General features: G+C 36.8%; 1 protein-coding gene across 1 annotated transcript in view; it reads right to left on the bottom strand.

The window, feature by feature from the left end:
- Nucleotides 1-582: 582 nt before the first annotated feature.
- Nucleotides 583-24,055, bottom strand: part of NAF1 (nuclear assembly factor 1 ribonucleoprotein) — a 45,330-nt gene continuing 21,857 nt past the window's right edge. Inside the window, exons 6-9 of the mRNA XM_075198050.1 lie at nucleotides 22,121-22,281; nucleotides 13,204-13,255; nucleotides 10,458-10,560; nucleotides 583-1,464 (exon numbers count right to left, since the gene is read on the bottom strand). Of these exons, the coding sequence (XP_075054151.1) occupies nucleotides 1,001-1,464; nucleotides 10,458-10,560; nucleotides 13,204-13,255; nucleotides 22,121-22,281 (780 nt within the window). The 3' untranslated portion in view covers nucleotides 583-1,000. The remainder of the gene's footprint in view (nucleotides 1,465-10,457; nucleotides 10,561-13,203; nucleotides 13,256-22,120; nucleotides 22,282-24,055) is intronic.

The raw sequence follows: 24,055 nt of genomic DNA, 5'->3' as shown, positions 1-24,055 counted from the left end.
CTCTGTCCTCACAGTCATGCCAGTGGACAGAATATTGCTTTCCACACGATCAGCAAACCGACTGAAACATGCTGTGAACATTCCAATGAGGATTGGCTAACAGGTTATAATTTTTCTCTACATACATTAAAGCAATTAGAAACACGTTATCCACGTAATAATTACAAGGTAAAACACAGGTTAACCAACAGTTATTACGGCCATTTACAGGTTCTGCAGAAAAAAAATTGCTTTTTAAATGTCTGCAGGACACATTAGTAATCCAAATTCAAGACTTAGGATGCCAGCTGTTCAGGAGGGTAGACGAGTATTAGAGAATTAGTAGGCTGCATTAAGATGAACTAGAGACCAGCAGAAGTTTCCCACTGTGCATGACAATATGATGACAATGAGAGGAAAAGACAACTGTGCCTAGAGAAGCCAATTCAGACCGACATGAACTCAACATCTGCCTGACTTAAAATGAAAATGCCTTGCTTTAAAAGTTTGTAATGAACAACAACGCCATAGATTAAAAACACAGTCTTATTTACAAAGAGAAAACCTAGAAGCTTGTTTACAGATTTACAAATTTATTGAGCGTTGAAAAACTGAGCATTACTCTGTTACAATAAAGAACACATAAAGGGTATTTTGTCATCCTAGTTTTTGAAAGTTCTAAATACATTTTTTCTTAATCATTTAAGTAATCCAATGTTACAAATTTGACATAAAAAAAAAAATCAACTTAATACAAAATATACCGTTACATAGTACTGGAAAATAGTCGCAAAATAAAATTCTAAAAATCTGTAGACAATTCTTATAGAAATAATGGTCAATTTATACATTGTAACCCACAAGCTCTGTTTAAATAGAAACACTAGTGGTAAAGTAAATTAAAATGTACACATTATGCTAAATGGAAATTGCACTATTTACATACATTGAAAAGAAATATGAAATAACCATAATCTCATACAAGCTTTCAGTATTGGTAGTTCAAGAGCAACTGGAGCCATCAATGATTCCAAAGGGAAGAACTAGCATTTCCAGAGTTGGGAGGAGGAGGTGGTGGAGGAGGAGGTGGGGGCGGTACAGAGTAGAATTGCAAGTTCTGCACATAAGGAATATGTACATTTTGTTTGGACCAAATCATATCTGGTGGTGGAGGTGGAAGTGGAGGAGGAGGAAAAGCTTGCATATTTCCATAAGGCCCATAAAAATGTGGAAATGGAGGGTGGTGACCGTTATTTGCTGATGGCATAGGATATTCTTGAGAATTCTGGTAAGGATAGGGCTGCTGCATCATATGTTGTCCTGGAAAAGTTGGAGGGAAATATGGTCTGTGATTCTGCCCATAGGCATTTCCTGGCTGCTGTGAACCCCATGCACGTGAGAAGTGTGGCGCAGGACTGTTTCTTGAGTATGGCCGAGAGAAATTCTGACCTCTGTGACTCTGGTTTGATTGCTGGGTAGTGGTTGCTTTAAATGAGAGAGGGAAATAAAAAAATTAAAACAGATCTTTAATTATCATACAAGACAGTATTTCAAAATGAATATGGATCAACCCTCCCATAAATTGTAGCTCAGAATTCAAAATTGTTTTTCTGGTACTCCCATTGATAAATTTTGTTTTTGGAAGACCAACCTTTATACATATGTAGGGCTGTCTACGTTCACTAAATGTAAGCAAAATTAGACGATAAAAATTGCTTCACAATAAAATAATTTGCTGAAGGGATATTTCATTTTGGCTGCAAAAAGCACTGTGGTGAACGTGTTTTAGTAACAACATCCATTGCATTACGCAAATAAATCTGCACACACATGCCGAGACTTTACAGAAACTTTTGCAAGACCTATTACGTTTTAACAGATGTAGGCATAATTATCAAAAATGTTTAATTAAATACAGTTCTTTTTAAACATTTTAAGTGTTAAGCTGGGTACACACTACAGAAATTTCAACCAACTTTTTATGCCGAGCGATTTTACATGCGATCGATGGTCCGATCGCTCGGTCCATGGACTGCATACACACTAGCCTTGTCTAGGACGATAAAGGGAAGAGCAGCTGTACCGTTAGCGACTTTTTACAGCCATGTTGTCGTGAGCAATGACTAATTTCGTACTCACTGTTGTGGATCGGACAGAAGTTTATACACACTACACAAAGGAAACGAGATTGGAACGAAAATATTAAACGGTACGACCAACCAAATGAGGCGACAATCGTCCATTTGGGCAGACTTTCGACCATCGTGTCACTGCACACACAGACCTGACTTTTGAACGAGCGGTCGTATGTCGGCTGATTGAGACGATTATTGGACGAAAACCGTGTAGTGTGTACCTAGCTTTAGAAGGTTCATGGAAGAAAAGCTTACAGGGATATCTAACACCTTGCATACAGAGACGGGAGAAAATAAACACTTGGCATTTGGTCCAGAGAAACACAATGAGCAATTAATTAGGCATTAACGGGTAAAATATCATAAAATTACTTCACCAATCGCTGTTACAACATACAGCAGATACTGTTTCTGCCAGATGTATAGATATAAAAAAAACAAAAAACTAACAAAAATATAGAAGAGCGCTGGTTATGGTGAAATGTTATTAATTCTTATTTATTAAGAACAAACACACACAATAATATATATATATATATATATATATATATATATATATATATATATATATATATATATATATACATATATATATACACACACACATATATATATATATATATATATATATATATATATATATATATATATATATATATATATATATATATATATATATATATATATATATATACACACACAAACCATGCAATGCAATATATATTCCTTAATTGTGGCAAATTCAAAGGCAGTAATTGATAAATCCCAACTCCTCAGCACCAATACTTTGCTGGTTACTATTAGTAACCTTTATACATGAAAATACAGATGGCCACAGAAGTTTCATACATAATTCCTAAAAGTTCTGAAACAATTACTTGTTCAAATAATCAAGACAACAGAGTCCCTTAATAAATTGTGTGGTTAGAATGATTGTCCTAAAACAATTCCACATAGCAATCCAAAAATATTCCAAATGTCAGTAGGACTGTTCAGTCAGTATTTAAATAACTGTTCACAACTAGTATTTAGGATGAAAAAATCCCATTGAAAAATATGACAGTCCATCAAATTTAGGCAACAGTTCGAAGCCAAGAAAAATTCCACTGTAAGCAGATCTAATAAATGTCATACCTTAATTCAGATTGAGCGCTCCAAACTTTGTAGTCCACAAAGGCATTGGAAAGGCCAAAAATTCCACTTTGCAAGGATATACAAGGAGCTGAGTATTTCAGTTAGTTGCCACTGATCTCACGTGATGCGTTTCTTCGCCTCCGAGGTCTGATGAAACCACCCCCATTAGAGGCGGAGAAATGAGTCAGGTATTATTAGTGGCAACTAACTGAAATACTCAGCTCCTCGTATTTCAACAGCAAAGTGGATTTTTTGGCCTTTTCCAATGCCTGTGTGGACAGTACAAAGTTTGGAGCACTCCATTGATTTTATAACTTACAATGTAAACTATAACATAGATCGATTAATCAGTATTGTGCAGTAAACAGACTAAAGTTAGAGGTGTTGACTTTCTTATTTATCAATATATTCATGTTTCAATGCAACTATACTATTTTTCATTTTTGCACGGTTAAGATGAACACAATATGTAGTTTGGAGAATAAATTATTCCTGCTAGTTCCACATGCACTGAAAAAGGGATGGAGCTCAAGGGACAGAAGCACAGCAGATATAAGACGTTGACCAAAAAGTCAAGTGTGAGTAGGTTCTTTGGTATAGTGTCCAGGGTAGAGAGTCAATTTCAAGCACATCATTATAAAAATCACATTAAAAATCTGTCAGAGTCAAAAAAAACAATAATCCTCCAGGTTCAAACAAAAGTGATGAGTGAGTGCAAGGCTTGATGCAGGAGGAGTTTGAAAAATGATGTTGGAGGATACTTCATCTCATGTTTCACTGGTCATTTTGCATTTAAACTTAAAATGAGTGAAACTAAATAAAAGTATGACTGCTCATTTTGTTTATTAAAAAGAAATTCACAGGTCAATTGAGTGCTGCTATAACACAATTCATTGAACAGACTGCATTTTGTTCGAACCTAGTCCACGTGAGAGAATATTCTTTTGTCCAATCCCATCCTGTGGACAAGATTTAACAACAAAGCCAAAAAAAATTGGGGTAGTTTTAATAAGAGACCCCATCTTTTACACTTTAATCATACAGCATGATTGTGACAGCAAGAAGAAAAGAATCATTTGTATTGGATAGATGGATTAGAATATTGGGTTTCTCAAAGTAGAGTACAAAATACACCATTTTTCTTCACAAACACAAGTGAAAAATTTCCCTCAAAAACTCCAAAAAGGAGGGAGGTCTTCCATGTTATGGGACTACATGCATGATGATGCACTGCTATCATGCATCCAGGGCCTATAACATGGAAGACTAATAAAATTATTGTTTTTTATTGTGGCCAATAGTAAAACGTAATTCTTTGAGTCTAGCGCTACTTTGCAGAAATGCACTGTGGATTTGCAGGATACATACAGGTGGACAGAGACAGTGATGTCACAGCAAATTAAACACTGCACTCTCAGCTTTTTGACTTGCATTATATTCCATTAGGCTACCTTCCTAAAGATGTGAAATGAGCTTCAGCTACTGTAAAAAAGTGGAAAGGTAACAGAGCTTCACCAGATGTCTGATTAATATGGAACAATATATTTCACCTTCACAGTTCAAATATGCAAGTTTCAATTTTGAGGTTAAATGGAAACTTCAAAAAGGAAAATAATCAGTGCAAAAGGTCAAATATCACTTTTACTGATGTATCACACACAAGTGTGCATGATAAATAACGAGGTTTCGCGTAAATCTGATGTTTGACAAATTAAGAGGTCTTTAAATGAACACCGTAATGAGGATTGTGTTACACCCACCTTGCTGCACAAGATCTTGAGTCTTCTCACTATTGGCTTTTGTTCTGTTTGCATTTAGCAAAACATTTGCATGCCACGGCTACTTTATAGTTGTTGCTTAATGAACAGTCATCTCTTCTGACTACACTGTTAGCCATCGCTTAACTCTTTATAGCCATAAGTTTATCTTTCTTATGGAAAAAGTAATTTAGACTAAAATGTCACTTGAAAAGCAGTTATCTGAAAATGTAAAGGTGTAACTACTGTAGCAGCTGTGAGAGGACCTGCCTCCCAGAACAAGGCCCCAAATGTCTTTCACTCTTGGAAACTACATGGGGGCCTTTACAAAATGTTATGGGGCACACAAATGTCTAGTTATGCCCCTGTGTAAATGGGATGCAGAAACATTTTGTGGGCTCCTGATAATTTAATGTTTCAAGTATATAGGAAAATATTTTATATTAAAGATGAACCTGTACAAATAGATTAGAGAATTGCCATTATGTTACCATGGTGATGCAACATTACTTCCCAATTTTCTATTTTAAATACTCTTCACCTAAGAGGACAGTCTTTTTCCAAATACACACGTCTTATTTGGATTCTTCTGCTTCAGGGCTACACAAGTTTAACTCAATGTGTTTAATAAATGGGGAAAACAAAAACAAAATGCTAATGTAGAATATGACTAAGAATATATTTAGAGCTTACAATGTTTACTTATCTACACAACTTGAGAATTTCCCTTTGTGTACCCAGAATATGCATGCATAATGTAAAGAGTAGCAAAGCATATGAAGTTTAATTAGTCGCTGTGGATTTTACAATTAGACACACACACCAGTAGTGGAGAGAAACTTGAACAAGGCATCTGAGGTATATTTTAGCTCAGTTAATATGGAGTTCAAAGCATTCTAGGACTGTGCCAGCCAGTACCAATTCCTCAGCAGTGGTGAAAATGTAGTTAGAACAGAAATGTGCGTTTTGCTATTGCATCATTGGATTACACTACATCAAAATAATGAATAGTAAAGCTTAAATAGTACATCTATAGGAATACTTGGATGATACTTCTTCTGATGGAGTCCTACAGAGGTTTTGTGGCAGACAAACACTGAGGAAAGCCTTCTGACATTTATAATAGCAGCCACTCGATAAAGAATGTGGCTGCTATTGCACAGCTGTATGACTTCTCTGATACACCTTGATACCACTCACCTAACTCTAAAGGCTACTTTTTAGACTTTAACTACTACCTTGACAGCTGAAGTTACTGTAAAGCATGGTACATACACACAACATTTTTTCCCCCAGCACACTGCTATAGCCAGCAACAGATCTGCCATTTCTACTGTAGATAAAAATGCAAAAGTCTTTGTTGCACACATTTGCAAATGTATGTTTAAGCCATCCTGCCACACCAAGGCGCTTTTGCTAATAGGATGGTCCTACTCTAAAGATCTAAAGATCTGTTGCTGGCTATAGCAGTGTGCTGGGGGAAAAAATGTTGTGTGTATGTTCCTTGCAGGATAACCCCACCCTTTCAAGCACCTGTTATGGCCTATAAATTGATTTGAGCAGCTTCCACTTTTGTAAAGCATGGTGTAGCACAGTCTGGGCAAGTCTTAAAGCTTCCCTTTTGTAATTGGTTGAATACAATAACAGACTTTAGAGATTTCTCTTTCGGAAGACCAGCATAGCTGGTTTTATTTCTGCACTAGTATATTTCAGTCACAACTTTATGAAGTTGCACAATGGTGCCCTAATGTACAAATTCTTACCTTAGAGAAAGGTAAATTGAAGGCTGCTTGCCAGTCTTACCTCTGCACCATTACCCATCACCTGCTATTGTTTTATCATGCTACCTTTGCTTTGTCCGCATCTTTCTCACGGCCTAACACCCTCTTCCCTCTCTTGGCCATACTTCCCTTGCCCATCTTCCAACCCCTCTCAGCTGTGAAACCTCTTCCTGTCAGGCCCCCATGCCCCTAGCTTTCCACCTCTAAATTCTTACTGCTTTACGCCTCCTTCTTCACACTCCCTTCACCCTCTGGCTTTTCGTGTCAAAGCCCTCCTGCTCCTACTGTACACCCCCCTTAAGCCCCTTCCTTGCGCTCCCTTATGCTACCAACGGGTATGAGATCCAAGCTGTTCACTTCTCCCTCTGTCCCTCTTGATCTCATCCCCTCTCTCTTACCTAAAATCTGCCTCCTTCCCACCCACCCATCTATTCAATCTATCCCTTATCCATCAAGCATACCTTTGTTTCTTGCAATCTCCTTCCAAAACAATCACTGGACTCTACCTCACTGTAAAACTACCTTCTAATGTCTCTTCTCCCCTGCCTTCAAAATACTTAAGACTTGTCTAAACCCACATTATCACTTTCCCCCCTGAAAACTCCCTCCTTGACTCTCCAAGATGATTTTCATCCACTACAGACCACAGAAACTGCCCTGACCAAAGACACCAATGATCTTCTTACTGATAAACTCTGCAGCCTTTGACACCATGGACCACCTTCTTCACTCACTGTCTGTGCAACGCTGTTCTTTCTTGGTTTTAACTCGATCTCTCAAACATATCTTTTTCTGTCTCATGATCCACTTTCTCCCCCCTTCCTGCTCTTTTCACTTTACACCTCTTCTCTTGTTGATCTCATCAGCTTCTTTAGTCTGCAGTACTATCTCTTTCCCGATGATTTCAAACTCTACCTGACCTCCCTCTGTCCTCTCTCGAATTTCAAACTGTTTTTTCAGCATCCCCTCCTGGGTACTGCAACACTTAGTTCAGTGTTTGATATATTAAGCTTAACAGTTTTCTATTTTTCTTGAATCTCAACCATTCTCCATCTCCCTTCACTGTTTACAATAACTCTTGCCGTTCAGTTCCGCAGGTCAGCTGCCTGTGCGTTACCCTGGACGCCTCTTTCTCAAACTCTCCCCTAACCCAGTCATGTCATTTTCATCTCTGCAACATTGCCAGGATTTTACCCATCCTCTCCCTGGATGCTACCAAAATACTTGTCCACTCTCTTATCTCTCGCCCCAACTATTTAACCTTCTATCTGGCCTCGCTCACTACTTTTCAATGGCTCCTCATTGCTGCTGCAAGATTGGTCTTTCAGTCAGCTCTGCCTATAACTCTCTCCTTCTTCGAAACCCTTCACTGGCACCCTATACCTGTTACAGAACCCAATTCAAACTCCTCATCCAAACCTACAACGCTCATGCCCCGTTCTCTTATTCACTATATCTCCAACCTCATCTCCCATCACATGCCTTCTAATCATCCAGTGACCACAGCCTTTCCTTACCACTGATAATCACCTCTCACTCCCGCCACCCAGACTTCTCTCCCATGCTGCTCCCATCTATGGAACACTCTTCTAAGCTCTGTTAGACTATTTCCCTGCCTTCAATACTTGATTGCTCCCTCGAAACTTGTGCTCCCTACCAGCTATATAATTTCCCCCACCAATCTACTTAACCTCTTTGAATCACCCTGTTTCCAAACTTCATCATACCCCTTTTAGAATGCATGCTTTCATGATCAAGGCCCTCTTTTGTCCATACCGTTTCCCCAAATTTTCTAACTAAACTAGTCTCCCAACTTCCTTCAACTCCCTTGGAAAAGCCGTCTGTAATTTATACTATTTGTTAACGCTTCTCTTTTACTACTTGTAGTATTATACTATAGTGTTGTCCTTGTTTTACTACTGTTGTGTAATTTTGCATATTCTGCAATTTGTATACCATATCTGTATTATTCCTCTGCATGTCGCTGTCACATTTAAAACAAACGTTAATAGTAATAATAATCCAAAATGTCTTTAGGTTGGTTTTTTTTTTTGGTTAGTTTTTTTTAATTCCCAACTAGCAGAACTGTGGAGTCCAGCATGGTTCTATCCCCAGCTGCAGAGTAATTACTTGCAATTTAATTGTGTAACTTGTGTTTCACTGCCATCACTGTAAATTATACATCATGCCTGTCCTACTCCTAGAATGCCAGTGCTGAATAGTTTACAAAGCTAGCATTCTACTGCAAATACATGCATGCATATTTTTCGTATATACATCTGTATGCACTTTGTGTGTGAATAAACCACATGAGAGGCCTGAAAAAGATGCATACCAAAATCTTGTAAAGTGGCTGGCCAAAAAAAAGCATTGGCAAGGAAGAGAAGTCAATTGAATATATGTAAATCATCAACTGTGAACTGATATAGAGAAAAACAAAAACTGCATATAAAAGTTTGTACAGAGTAATTTTGCTGGTTTATGCAGTGTTCTCCCCAGAACGGTGCTCCACCAGGGTGTTTTACTTGCCACCCAGCTCTTGGGAGTTTGACCGAGTCCTATTATAATAGGACAAATCATGCTTGCTCTATTATAATAGGCACTGCAGTCAGCAGTGTGTTAGACCACCGAACACCTGTCTGACCAATCCTGGCAGTCAGTCCAGGCAGGCATAAAAAAATGAATTAATTTAAAACAAAATATAAGTGTCTAGTCCAGCCAGCAAGTGGGCATTAACCTCCAATATTTTTCATTATTATTGCGAAATATTACATTGCCCCCACCCAGCTGCTTTTTAATGCCACTCGGATGGCAACATTTTCTGAGAATACGGTTATGTATACTTTAATCATGTATGTTAAGAGACAGTGTTTGTAAATATTTAATTAAGACTAAGGTATGCATTTTTTAATATAGTAATTACAAAACACTGTCACATATTGACAGTTTATATATTCACACAGATAGTAAATAGTTATGGGTTACCAATGCAGTGTATGATAAATGTATAAATGGCAACTAAAATTAAACTGAAAATAAAACCTATGGTCAGTTCCACAGTATAAAGTTTTTTCACTCCAAAAAGGGGAATTAAAAAAGGCAAATAATTATATCTCCCACCCATAAAAAATAATTAAAAAAAACAAAAAACACGTGCAGAAATTCAAAGAGCGCTTGAGGAATCAACATCTCTGGACACAGAGCAGATCATCCCAAATTAACAATTTGCCAAACACTGCCTGGAGAGCAAACTAAGTAGTATGTCGCAGTGCATGAGTACCCCTATAATAAGCAGGGTCCTTGTAATGTTACTAGAAGCCACAATGATCCTGTTACTAGACAAAATGGGCCTTTATAATAATAATAATAATTAATAAAAATAATAAAGTTAGCATTCAGCCTACCAATCATATCTACTGGATAATGTATATTGCTGCTTTCTAATCTTGTGTCTCTATTGTACAGTCTCATTGTGCTGCCGCCATTAGTACATATTTGTGCCACTTGGTCTCTCCAAATATAGTGGCAGCATCCAGCTTAGTGAGGCAGGACAATACAATTAGGTAGGGGGTTGTGGTTGAACTGTGAAATGCTTTTTCCTGGGCAACTATCCTTAAATTTTAAATTTTGTCAGAATGGAGACTCTGAACACTGGTCCTTATACCACTTACATGATTTATCCGTTTCTGCTTCCTGCTTCTTCTTTGCTGTATTCTGTGCTTTTTTCTTCTGCTTTGCATTTCTTTCCTTTTCATCATCGCTGTAATCTAATACCTACAGGACAAAAAAATAGGTGCTTAAAATAGTATCAGATTTTCATATAATTCTGGTCTTCTTCCAGGGAAACATGTTATCGGATATGAGTTGCACAACTGCAATGAAAGCATCACTTGTGCAACGGTACAGGTAAGACACTCACTGATTTAAACACTATACTGAAGCATTACCCTTAAGGCATGATTTGCAACAACAGAAAAAAATAAATAGAAAATAAGAGAAATTTACGTACAATCGCTTAATACGGCCGTAGAAATCACTAGATGCAAGGTGTCCCCAATGTCAAAATCAACAAATATTAAAAGATACATTTGCAGTAGTGTATTTATACAGATCTGTTTTCGTGGTTATAAATACACTACTGCAAATTTATCTTTTATAATTTGCAACAAGCCTGCATGTTCTAAGGAAAGTGTTTTAAAGTTTGAGATACTCTTCAAAATATTCTAATAGGTATATTCCAAAGAGCAGTTTGATAAACTAATGTTGTGCAGATAACCCACCGAACATCTAAAATTTTGATTAAGGCAGCAAACTATTAGAAAAAAAATAAATAAATAATGAAAATGCAGAAGTCTTACTGCCAATCTTTGAATTATGTAACAATTATAGTGTAACTTTTACTGACAAGACTTAGAAAAGAAGGTATAGGGGCTGAAGGGTTATAAGAAAAGTGTAAATGCTGAAACTGAGAAAAATCATGGCTATAAATTTTAGTTTAGCATCACAAATGAGTTACATGAAGATCAGTGAAACTTAGTATTTTATAAAACATTTCACAAACAGTTCCACGGGGCTATCTTAAATAGCTCACTAAAAAACACAAAAGGGTCGAGATCTCCAAACTGTAAATGTAATAAAGACGTCAAAAACTGTTTTATACTGGCTCATCAGCAAGAAGAAATAATAGGACCTCTAGAGACATCATAAACCATAGTAGATATGGTGAATAATGCATCCACATCCACAAAACTCATCCACTCTCATCGTCTCTAACCTTACAACCTCCTGCTATCTAGCATTCCCCTCACCCCTCTATGGCCGCTTCCATATAGCTTTGCTGCAGTAAGAACTAACTTTCTTACTTGCCACTCAACTGCTGCCCCACTTTGCAAATCTCTACACTGGTTCCATGTCCTCCAGGATCCAAATCAAATTACCCACACTTACCTACAAAAGCCATCAACTCAACCCCTTCATGCATCTCAAATCTCAGATCAAAATACTCTGCCTCTCAGCTCTACACCTCTGACCACCACCCTGCCTCTGGTAACCACCTCTAAATCAGCCCTACCCACTTATTGGAATTCGCTACCACAGCAGATTAGACCCTACCATAACCTTCAAATCTTTAAATGAAAATCAAATATCTTTGAGCATACCTACTCCCACTTATAGTACCCTCTCTAACTAACCCTCATGACTGTTCCAATCACCACTCTGGGTACTCCTTTTGTTTCTGCTGTGGTCAATTAGAATGCAGTGTTCTCCCCAGCACCTATTTGCCAAGTGCTCCACTTGGCTGCTTTTATTTGCCACCCAGCTTTTTGAGCCCAACAGCCTCTTATTAAAATAAACCATTGTTTGTCCTATTTGCATTATGTGAGCATTACAGCCAGCACTGTGTGTTAGACCACTGACCACCACTCTGACCAGTCCTGGCAGACGTGGGCAATAACCTCCAACACTTTTCAATATTATTGCAAAGTATTACTATTGGGCCCATCCGGCTACTTCTTAATGACACCTGGCTGGCAAAATGCTCTGGGTAGAATACTGGAATGTAAGCTCTCATGAGCAAGTTGTTTTCATATTTTCATTTAATTTTGTCTACCTTGTATGTTCCCGTTTTATGTATGCCCTGCTTTTCCCCTGCAGGGTGATGTTGAGCAGGGTGGTGCCTTACAAACCAATAATACATAATATTTTATTAGTTTGGAATTTTTTTTTTTTATAGATAAATCATCCAAAGCTATAGATGATTTGAAGAAAAAAAAAAAACCTTAAACTTCACTTTTGAAAATAAGGTTTAATTTTACAATACACTGAGGAAACATAAAAAAAATAAAATACTATTATGTAAGCTATTTTTGTGATTCAAACAAATACTAAATAATCTACACCAACAACACTATTACCGATAAACCCCAGTAGTCTTTATTTCAGATAGACAGTTTTGTTACAGCTCTAAACCGCACAGTTTGGCCGACAAAGCGCCACACAGGTTATGCACTATATAGCTATAGTAAACATGTTTCTCTACCCTAACAATGGGGGAATGGTACCCACAAACAAATAAAATTTTTTGACTTATTTGTATCTTGTGTGTTTGTGTAAAACTTTCATGTATGTTATATTCAGAGATAAAAGTAACAAAACAAATATAAATTGTTTAGATGCAACTTGGCACAGCGATTCAGATAACATACAAATCTAAATATTTGGTCATGTGAACCAGTGCGGATGTAAATTAACACAGGCTGAACAATATTCACATATAATTTATCAATAAACCCAGCGCTTAGCATATTGAATTTCTAGATAGAAGGATTCAGAACTATCACAAAATATTGATCTGATGCTCCTCTTATTCAGCATACTACTTGTCCATCTTTTAATCATATTGAGTTGCATACTTACATCTGCTGGTGGTTCTTGATCATTTGTCCAGGAAGCATCGGAACCCTTTTGGCTAGAAGAAAAATCGAGATTTAGAAAGGAGTCAAAGCAATAATATCTACTGTTTGCTTAATCAAGTGTACACTCACCCCACATTATATACTTTAATACACCCCCCCCCCCCCCCAAAAAAAAAAAAAGAGCAGGAAGTCCTACTTCCCACTGAAAACTACAATGAATAGCTGTACTCCTGTTGTACTTTCCCAACTCTCAAAGACCAAAGTGAAAGCCGGACGCCTGGAAGCAATGACTAAAGCTGCTCTCCCATATTCTACTGCACATTACACAATAATGCTTCAAATAAAGAATTAACATGAGTACAAACTTTACTGCATGTATACTGTTAAAAAAAACCCAGAGAAACAAGAAATAGACTACATAATATAATAATCTCTAGGGAAGCCAAAGAGTTAAACTGTATAAAACATTGAATTTTATCCACAGAATAAAGGTGCCCCTTGAGCACCATACAAAGGTTACTACGGAGACATGCTTCTGTCACTTGTACTAATATGAACAGACATGTATGATATCTTAAGAAGGTATGCTGCTAGCAAAGTGGTGTACTAAATAAACACCAAACTGTGTTCATGCCTCAAAATAATTGTCTTTTCAGTTGCTAATAGAATGGAAAAATATAATGTTGTCAGCATTCTGAGGCTATCGATTACATCTATATGAAGAGCGAATCATTTTGTATGGAACAGTAATGCTATCTGCTGATAATTTTTATGCGTTAAATCATTTTATGTGCCTTCTTATCAAAATGCCCAGTGGCTTTAGGTCTAACATACTGTGAAATATTAAAGATAATCTCTACTACACATAACCTTGTAACAGGGGGAATAATGGATTAATTTACTGATGATCTAGTGCATACTTAATTTAATACCAACTCTTAGAATATTAAAATGACCTGACAAAAGCACCAGAAAGGATTAAACATCTTCTCATACACAATAAGAATGAACTTTACATTTTACATGAAAAAGTGACAATGGGAATCAGAGGTGGTGATATTATGAAAGAACTCCTCCGGAGGGAAAGCAGGTGGATTTTCCTGCTCAATTCCATCATACCACATGGCTTAAATGAAAACATTAAATTTTGCTAGCTTCCTTTAGAATTACCCATTTGAGTGAATGGAAACTTGGATGTGGATATAAGTCAAAATGCCATAAAATATCTTTTAGTAATCAAATATAACTACTTACCTGGATAAATAGAGATCCATATGCAGATGGGGATTATTATACCGGTTGGATATATCAATAGAACTCATTAATGGATGTTTGATATTTCTGATATTTAGATCAACATTGACAAATATGTATCGACAATTATAATATGTTTTTTTGTTTTAATAATCAAATACATTAATACTAACTTTGGGATAATCAAATGATTTTAATAATAAAACTTATCAATGCATTACCTAATCAACTTAATCCCAACCTTGTTGCATGTTTTATTTGCAATACATTTCAATACAATCTTTTCCCTATAATACACAGGACACCGATATATATTTACTTTAGAAAACAACATATAAAATTGGTTTAAAATAATGTCCATCATAGATGCAGCCAAGTGATTGGCTGTCTTGAGTATATTAACTCCATTTCTATGACAAATGAGTAATTCCCATGATTAAGTCTCTACGACAAAACGTACGTCAGGTCACATGTGACGTATGATGTCACAAACCCGGATGTAACAAACCGGTCAGCGGCGAACAGCCGCGATTGTGCCGCATAACAGACCATATACTAGTGATATGTATTTATTCTAAGATAGCCCAATTTAATTTGGTTCTATACCTACATGGAGCTAATTACAGTGCTCCGTGAGAGAGAGCAATAAGTATAAATGTATGCAATACGCTAACTATGGGACGTTTTCTCTATGAACACTGAGCTTCACCTTTGAAATTACTGGAAAGAGCTTGTGGACATATTCTTATATTCTGTGGGGACTAGAAATTTAGAGGGATTTTTGTTACTATTACTTAGCTAATATAAGCCATATCCCTATATCTCATAATGAAGAACTCTCAGGCTTGATGTCGGCCACATTAATGTCAAGCTTTAAAAAGGTAAATACTAGCGTATTACATACACAACACCAAATGAATAATGGTAAGGAGAGGGAGGCACCATAACAATTTTAACATTTCAATCAAAATTATGATTTAATGCGCATTGATTGCATAACATTATTCAAATGGATATTTAACCTAAAGCGAATAACCAGTGCAATGGGACATGATCACGTGTAGCACAAAAGTGGCTCTTCAAGAAACAGTAACGTGAAAAGAATGAAAATAAGGACATTTGAAAGTTCACATATGAAAATGCTCATAGATTTTTCTCTGCACAGCAGCACTTGCATTAGGTAATTACATTTTCCCAATAGTCAAAATCAACATTTTCCCCTATTTTTTATTTTGCAGTGATTTTCATGGCAATTTGTAATTTACAAAATCTAAAAAGGTGAATCACCATGTAAATATCCATCTTTTGAAACCTAAAAACATTTATTTCTGAATTAACTGCAGAACAAGGGAAATCTAATAAAGTGAGATTTGCAAAATCACCATGGAAAGCTCTAAAAAAAATAATCTCATTGGTTTCAGCTAGGTGAAACTGGGTGCTAACTAGTGAGATGAGCAAGATTTCCTATTCAATCTAATGGGCAATGCATGTAAATGGGCACAGAAATACCATAAATCACAATGCTGATTGAAATGATGGGAAAAATGCTCTGAATCTCTCTCTCTCTGCCTCTACCACATCTCTACATCTATAGATATTGTATTTCTTACTTTTCAATTGGCTGGAGGCCAGAAACTAGAAGCCAGCATGTAAGTATTGCTGAGAATTTCCCATTTATTTTTATTGCCAATGCATCGCAATAGACTTTCTGCTCCCATTGAAAGACACTGCATATCCAATAGGGGAAAAAATGGCGGTTTGACCAACAGAGAAATATGCTCAAAATTTATGGAATTTAAAATAAATGGATTAGAGTTTAGGGAATTATCTATTTGCTTATGGTGATTTTAAGAGATGAATTACTAAACAAAATAGCACACTGATATAAATATCGAGGATGAATTCAAATCTCCATGACGAGATGCCAGACATCACTACGATGTTTTGCCTGCGCTAATTTTGCTGAATTTCCTACACACCTCTATAGTGTGCAAAGAAAAATCTGATGATGATAATCACTGCCAAATGCCTTCATGACCATTTCAGAGGAACATCATGCAGAACAGAATTCCCCGTTAGGGTCTTGTATTCTCCCACTTTGTTAGTTCTGTAACAGAACTGTGCTACAAGGTCCAGTGTATAATAATAATTCATAATTAATTTATGAAGAAGTTGGTCAATGGTAAAATAGAAAAGTTGGAGTCAAAGTTTCTGTGTACCAAGCCCACAGCACTGTGTTTAGCATGTAGAAAGATTAACGCAAACAAACACTAAAACATGTAGATATGTACGCAAAATGGTATGCACGAAAAGTAAAAAACTATGCAATCAATAAACTAACAACAAAACAAGTTAAGCTTATGCATGCCTGCATAAAAACAGTTAATACAAATGTTAAAATTCTTAGTTGTGTGTGAATTAAAATCACTACCCTATCGGTCAAATCTTCAAACTGGTCCTTCATGGGATAAATGAGAAGCCTTTGGCCATAACACCTCTACAATTATTTTATGTATTATCTACAAATAAATCCAGCCACTGTCAGTCCTGTTTGATATTGCCATCTAATCGCTCACGACAGAGAACATATGTGAAGATGCCAGGTTTTTTGGCCCAATTCTACCCTCTTCATGCTGGCTGGCCACCGACGGGTGCCTTACTGTGCCAGGGAAGCCTACCCAGTACCTTCTAAGGTTCAAATAGTCACTCAGACAAATTCAGTTAGAAAGTAAAACATTAAATTTATGGTAATAAAAACAATCACTAGATTATATGCAACCAGTAAACAAATACCAGGTAGGTTTACCACATCATCTGTCCCTTACCCCACTAGCTTAAGGAGTTCCAGTCATCTGGCTGTCCTGACTTGACGACCCATGGATCTGTCGATGTATTCAACTGGTAGAGAATGGCAACTCAAAAACAAGCTACCCTGCAGTCTCCAGCCAACAATTCTCAGAATGAATCTCCCTCCTACCCCCGAGTGGTTCCCAATATCCAGGGCCAAATTTTCACGTGCTTGCCCCTCCTTGGGAAAATCCCTGGCTCTCTCCCTCTTTAAACAGTGGTGGGTGCTGGATCAGGGGGTTGGAGGGGAGAGTGGAGACGAGCTGTGCTTGAACAGAAGCCCCCTGCTGGGTTGCAAACAAAATGTCTAGACTAGTCCTATGGAGAATGGATACTAATTGGCCTCCCCCACCTACAAAGATAGGGTAGCAGTCAGTCCCTCCTAAAATTAACCCCTTACACTACTTTGTAATGTCACAGGGACCCCAGCTGTTCTTTGCTTCCTGTAGAGAAAGGATGGGAAGAATGAATGTAGCTACAGCCCCCTCACCTGTATTCTGGAATCTCATCCTTACCCATAACAGACCTGGCTTCATTTTAAGAACAATGATTAACAGTTTCACTGCAATATCAACAATGTACAATAAACAATATACATATTTACAATGAGCTACAATGTCTTCTTATCCACATGTAATTAGATACTACAGTTGTACTCTGGTGAGCTGGGGAACAAAACCAGGGCCATAAAAAGTACATGTCATAATCCACATTTTGTGAGAAACGAGGGACAGGCTGGTTAAGGAGTTATCAAACTCATTTAGTCACAATATAGTTATATATAGCCAACTTTCAATTTGAACACCATCTCTAGAAAATTACCCAAAATACTAAGGACTAGGGTGAGGTTATTATTTATAAGGAAGTTGTAATGAGGCAGTAAGTACTATAACAAACTGGATTTAGTTTTATATAACTTCCCACATGACAGGAGCCATAAATAAGTACTCTGATACCAACTGCCTCCTCACTACCACAATCATTACCTTTTCCACTCCTGATCCAGGACTTTGCCCAGGCTGCTCCTCACCTATGGAATGATTTCCCACCTTTATCAGATTAGCTGTTTATTTCCATTATTTCAAGGATGCCCTTGAAATTCATTTCTTTATTCAAGCCTATCAGCCCTACCAACTCCTTTGCCTATGCTATCATCCCCCAGCCCCCATCTAGTGCCATCCTATTTGTGTCTTCCTTTTTGTGTCTTCCTTTTTGGATGTAAGCTATCAGGAACAGGGACCTCTTTCCTTGTAGTCTCCTCCTACTATAGCTCACCTTATGTACCTCTAAGTCCTACTTCCTTAGCTCTGTTTTCTTGAGCCCAGGCCTACTTCACAGTGGACATTACTATCACACTTATTCACTGCCCCATAAATAACTTGTTCTGCTTTACCAAATTATCTATGTAATCTGATAACTAGTAGATGTCTGGTCTTTAAATAAGTATGTTTAGTTTAATAATGCCTTAAGTAATATTTTATGAATCATTGCAGTCTGTGTAGTGTATACTTTAATAATTTAATAGTTGGAAATGCACTAAGGATCTTTTGTGGCTACTAATAAAAGATGGAAGCAGTATAAATGAACAAAGTTGTACAGTATTAGTTCTCAGTACTTTAATACTTGAGTAAGAGAAAAAAGGAAGCATACATATGCTGTACTTTAAACGGTGGATATGAAGCTATAACATTATGCAATAGACAATACATTTAAAAAGTTTATTGTACATCACCAACAACTAAACTTACGTTACAGAACTTTAGCAAATAGTGTAAAATTTTAGGACTTTGCAGAGTCATCTTGGATCTCTCCCTCAAGCTGGCGACTCCTGGTTATGCCTTAGCCAGCTTTGCAACCTTGTTGCAGAAATCTTTCAGCTGCACGAGCTTTCAATACCTAAACCTTATATCTGGAGAAAATGGAACTGGTCTGAATCAATGCAGAACCCCATGACCACCAAATTTCAGAGAAGATTGTGGGTACAGGAGCTCCTGCCCCCAATGAGCAAAAGCGTGGTATGTAAAGTTTTAGTGAAGCAGGATAGCTCCATTGTCAAACAAACTGCAATTTTATTTCTTCACCTGTCATTCCAAGAAAGCAGCAACTGAAGCACAGCAAATGAAAACATTCCCAATTCAGTATTTATGCAATGAATATCTGAGCATTTAAATGGTATCCAGTGAAGCTACTATAAAGTCATCCTTTTACTTTATTTTTAATCATCTATACAGCTGCAGCAAAGATCTGCAAAAAATACTATAACAGCAGTTCTAGATACAAAGCTCATGAAATCATAACAGTAATGGCTCTCAGGAGGCATCTCTTTCTTAACCGAATCCTTAGAGTGGTGTCAGTACTGAGAGAAGCAACAATTCAAGCATTCCATCATGTAAATGTACCTTCAAAGCACTATGACTAGTTAATAAGAAAGGAACAGTCTGCAGTTATGCTTAGACAACCAGTAAAATAGAAAGCAAAAAAAAAAAGATCACTCAGAGATCTTCAAAATGTTCTCATGTCAAATAACAGTCTATTACATAGTTGTTTGTGAAAATCCATTTTTCTAAATGAGAGAATGAAGAGGTTTGTAGAGTAATTTTTTAACACTATTATTAGTCTTTTGATTGATTCTGCAAATCTTTCTAGACTCCACTGTTACACAATGCTGTACTTTGTTTACTATTATTCTAGTCACGTTTTTGAATCTGTTTATTAGAGGCATCAAACACAAGAGAACAGATACACAATGTTACAATACACTAAACATAAACATTTATAGCACGGTGGTTAGCACTGCAGCCTTACAACACAGGGGTCATGAGTTTGATTCCAACCAGGTCCTTATCTATGTGGAATTTGTATGTTCTCCATGTGTTTGCGCTTACAGCATTGTGTAATAAAGTTGAAATTATAAAAACAAACAATAATAATAGCTATTGTATAACTTGTGTAACTGTATAACTTATAAAATTCAGTAAACCTGGAAAAATAAGCAACTAATGTTATTTTATTTTTATTTTTTTTAAACGGCTAAGGCAGTGGTTCCCAAACTGATCTCACAGGGGTGCCTCGGCCAGGAGCAGGGCCGATAGTAAGCAAGGCGGATGACTACTTAATAATGATTTTAGCTTAGGGGTTCCTTGAAAAAATTATGGAGACCCTAAGGGTGTCTCGAACGGAGTAGGTTTGGGATCCACTGGGCTAAAGGAAGGTAAGAAGCATAGCTTACAACAAAAAAGGGAGGGTGTGGACAGATAGGATGAGAATCGGTGAGGGTGGAGGATGAAAAACGATTGGGTCCACTTGGGTGGTTTTTAGGGTAGATGCTTCAGAACTTATACAGGTGGAATGTACAGGTGGAGGGGATCTTAAGGAGGCTTCTAAATTACAGGTTGAGCAGAGGCTGGTTTTGGAAGGATGGGCCTTTATCCCATGATGTTGCAATCTTGCAGGTTATGTGTCGTAAGTAGCAAATCATATAGAACATTTGCCAGCACATATATATAGCCCAGATATTTTTCACCACACCCTTTACCAGCCTGTGCCGAAAATGTTCTCTCCAGTCACTGAGCCAGCAACCATTAGAATGTGTTTCTAATGAGGAAAGCTCCCAGGGACAGAATTATGGTGTGCTGTAACTGCAGCCAGAGCTGTGCTATAGTGGAACCCAAAAAAGAAAAAACATACATGCTCTGGTTACCAGGGTTTTTAGTTGCCATAGTGACCAGATTTGTCCAGCCCTGATAAAAGCTGACCTGTCCTCTACACAAAACAGCACGTTAAACAGAAATAACATAATTGGGCAGATTCAATTAGTCATGAGGTGCCACTAGACATCACCTGCGCACACTGCTGGTGACTACAGTACAGAAATATCCATTAATTTTCTCCTTGCATATCTATTGGACGCGAGGGAAAAGTAGATTTTAGTATTCTGGTGCGATGTGTTCCTATAGACTGTTCTGGAGACAAATTACTTCACCTCATGGCTAATTGAATCTGCCCCAATGAAACATAAGTTATATTTGCTGTTTTACACCAGTACAGTTTCTTCTAAATACCTAGTGAGCAGCCCCAGAGGCATGTTTACTCTTTACTGCTTGCAAGAAACTTCATGTGACATAGGCTCTTGAAAAGTGCATTGATTGGCTCTACATGATCACATGGCATTAGGGTTGCACGATCTGCATTCCATTCTCAAAGCTAATTTGAATAGTACATAAGGCATTATTGCAGGGAACAGAATTGGAGAGGTTTTACAACATTTTTTTTTTTTTTTTATCAGAAATGGTTTATGCAATAATAACTTTATATTGCAGGTGTTTACTGAGACTATACTATTGATGATAGATTTGTCAAACTGCCTCATAGGTTCACTTTAATAGGAAGAATGATAAATAGATTGTTTCTCTTTTGTAAAAAGCATCTCTTTGTATAGGGCTCTAAAATAAATTCTGCAAACAGATATATTTAAATATAACATTTATTGTAGCTGCGAGATATTGTACATAATCACTTTTGCAGAATTTCCCATAGCCCACTTGGCTCATTTAGCACAAATCCCCACTACTTACTGTCTCTAAAGGAAGAAAAAAAATAAATAAGCTTTGGACATCCCCAAAGAGTTTACTATCCCTGCAAATAATGCAACAAGTCACAGCTTAATGTACAGCTCATAAAACCATATTGTATCCCTGAGGAGGATATTTCACTTGAAAACAAAATGTGTTTACTGACAACAAACCCAACATAGGTTATTTACAACTATAAAGTACAAACAAAAGGTACACATGTCACTGTATAACCAGACTGCGTACCTCTTTAAGACATCAGGGATGATATACTGTGTGAAGTCATCAACGGATGGAGCAAAATACATGGTATCTTTCATCTTGATTCCACTGGATTCAATATGATCCTTTGAATTGAAGCGCATCACATAAAATGGATGTAGAACAGGTCCAAATATCTCAAAAATCTGTGAGGTACAAATAAAAAAAAAGATGAAAAATGTAATATAGTAATAAGCATGCAAGAAAAAAAAAAAAAAAAAAAAAGGAAAAAGAAATATAAAATATACGTTTCCTTGCTATCTTGGCGCAAATCTAAAAATATTTACACTTCTGATAGGTTTGTAAAATGTTTTTTTTTTATTCACTTAAATGGGATTCTTAAGAAAGAAAAAACAAAACCTATAAGTATTTTTCTTCAGGAAACACCAGGTTGCAGGCATAGAAAAATCAGAATGGACCACAACCTTAATTACAGACTGTGTGTTCAGTGAGAGTGGCAATTGACTAAGCTGATCATTGGAACACAATAAGACACCATGCACTTCCACATTCAGGATTTGTGGTGGTATAACAATATCACATAGGCATTAAGCAACACAATAAACAAGATAAATAGTTGAATATGCTCTGTGTGCAATAAACCAAGGCCAGTCATGGAAATGAGCATTTTTTGGCAGCTTTTCCTTATGTAGTTTCCACAATCAAAATGATTTATTCCAAAACGCTGAGGTATACCAGGTGTAAGAGGTGTACAAATGTGAAAAAAAATGTGCTTGCCATTGAAGTGCAAAATAATTTTTGGCATTGTAGGGGTTAAGGACAATAATCAAGATATTTTATTGGGAGTAAGATCAAATCATATTGTGAACAAAGGGTTGAAGTCAACCATCTGGCACTGTTTTAGCAGCATGAAGAACATACATTGAACAACAATAGTTGATATGACCTGTTTTCAGCTCAGAGTACCTTTTGTTCTGTGGCTGATAAAAGAAGGATATTTTTAAAACTTTATCATGAGCCCATTTTATGATTTCACTTTGTTATGCAAACAACTGGCATCAGCATTAAAAGCATGGGGAAAAAAACAGAAAAACAGAAAAAAAAAAACAACAACAATCAGATAGAAACCATCAATTATGGCAACGTAAAACAGCTGAAAAGATGCTGTTAAATATAAAAATGATGTACACACAAAATATAAAAATGAAATTTTTTTGAATTTCTGGAATGTTATTCAATGCAGCCGTAACAGATACAATCATGATCACCATTTATATAGCGCCACTAATTCCGCTTTGTTTGAAAGGAACTTTCAAAGAAAGATTCCAAGCATTATATGTAGACCTAGAAATACTGTCTACAACAGGTCAGGAAGTTTAGATTGTGCTAATCTACAAGATTCTCTTTGTTGATCTACCTGACCACATTGCATGTTTATGATTAATTGCTGGTTATCATCTCCATATACAAATTGTCCCACATCCAGAGAATGCATTCAGCATTGGACCAGTTACCTAAATTTATGCACAGTATAAAAAAAAATGCAGAACCTTATTATTCCTGTTTTACAGTGTATTCATCTTATTTTTTTGACTGATCATTTACTAAACCCTCTAGAGATATGCCTGCACTTAGAAGAACTCCCTTTGACAGAAAAAAAAAATAATCTATGTCCTATACAATCTTGAGCAGCATGCTCACATCACTGACAGTCCCTGGTTCCAATGGTATAAGGCCAACTTAATAGTGTTTTACTGAAAACAGTGCAACTATGGCCAGTATATGGCTTCTGTGCCTGGGGAAAGCAAAGGTAACATTATGACTACTCTCATACTACAGGACTGAGAGCCAGAGGTTAGTAAATCAACAATAGGTTTCCCCAATGCGCCTCTGGCATAAAGGTAACTTGTTCTAACAAGAGTCATGAAATAGTAGGCTAACAAAATACATAAAAAAAAA

The sequence above is a fragment of the Mixophyes fleayi genome, chromosome 1, assembly GCF_038048845.1.
Source record: "Mixophyes fleayi isolate aMixFle1 chromosome 1, aMixFle1.hap1, whole genome shotgun sequence".
Taxonomy (NCBI): Eukaryota; Metazoa; Chordata; class Amphibia; order Anura; family Limnodynastidae; genus Mixophyes; species Mixophyes fleayi.
Note: the sequence above shows the minus strand (reverse complement) of the source record. Positions and strands in the feature narration are given on the sequence as shown.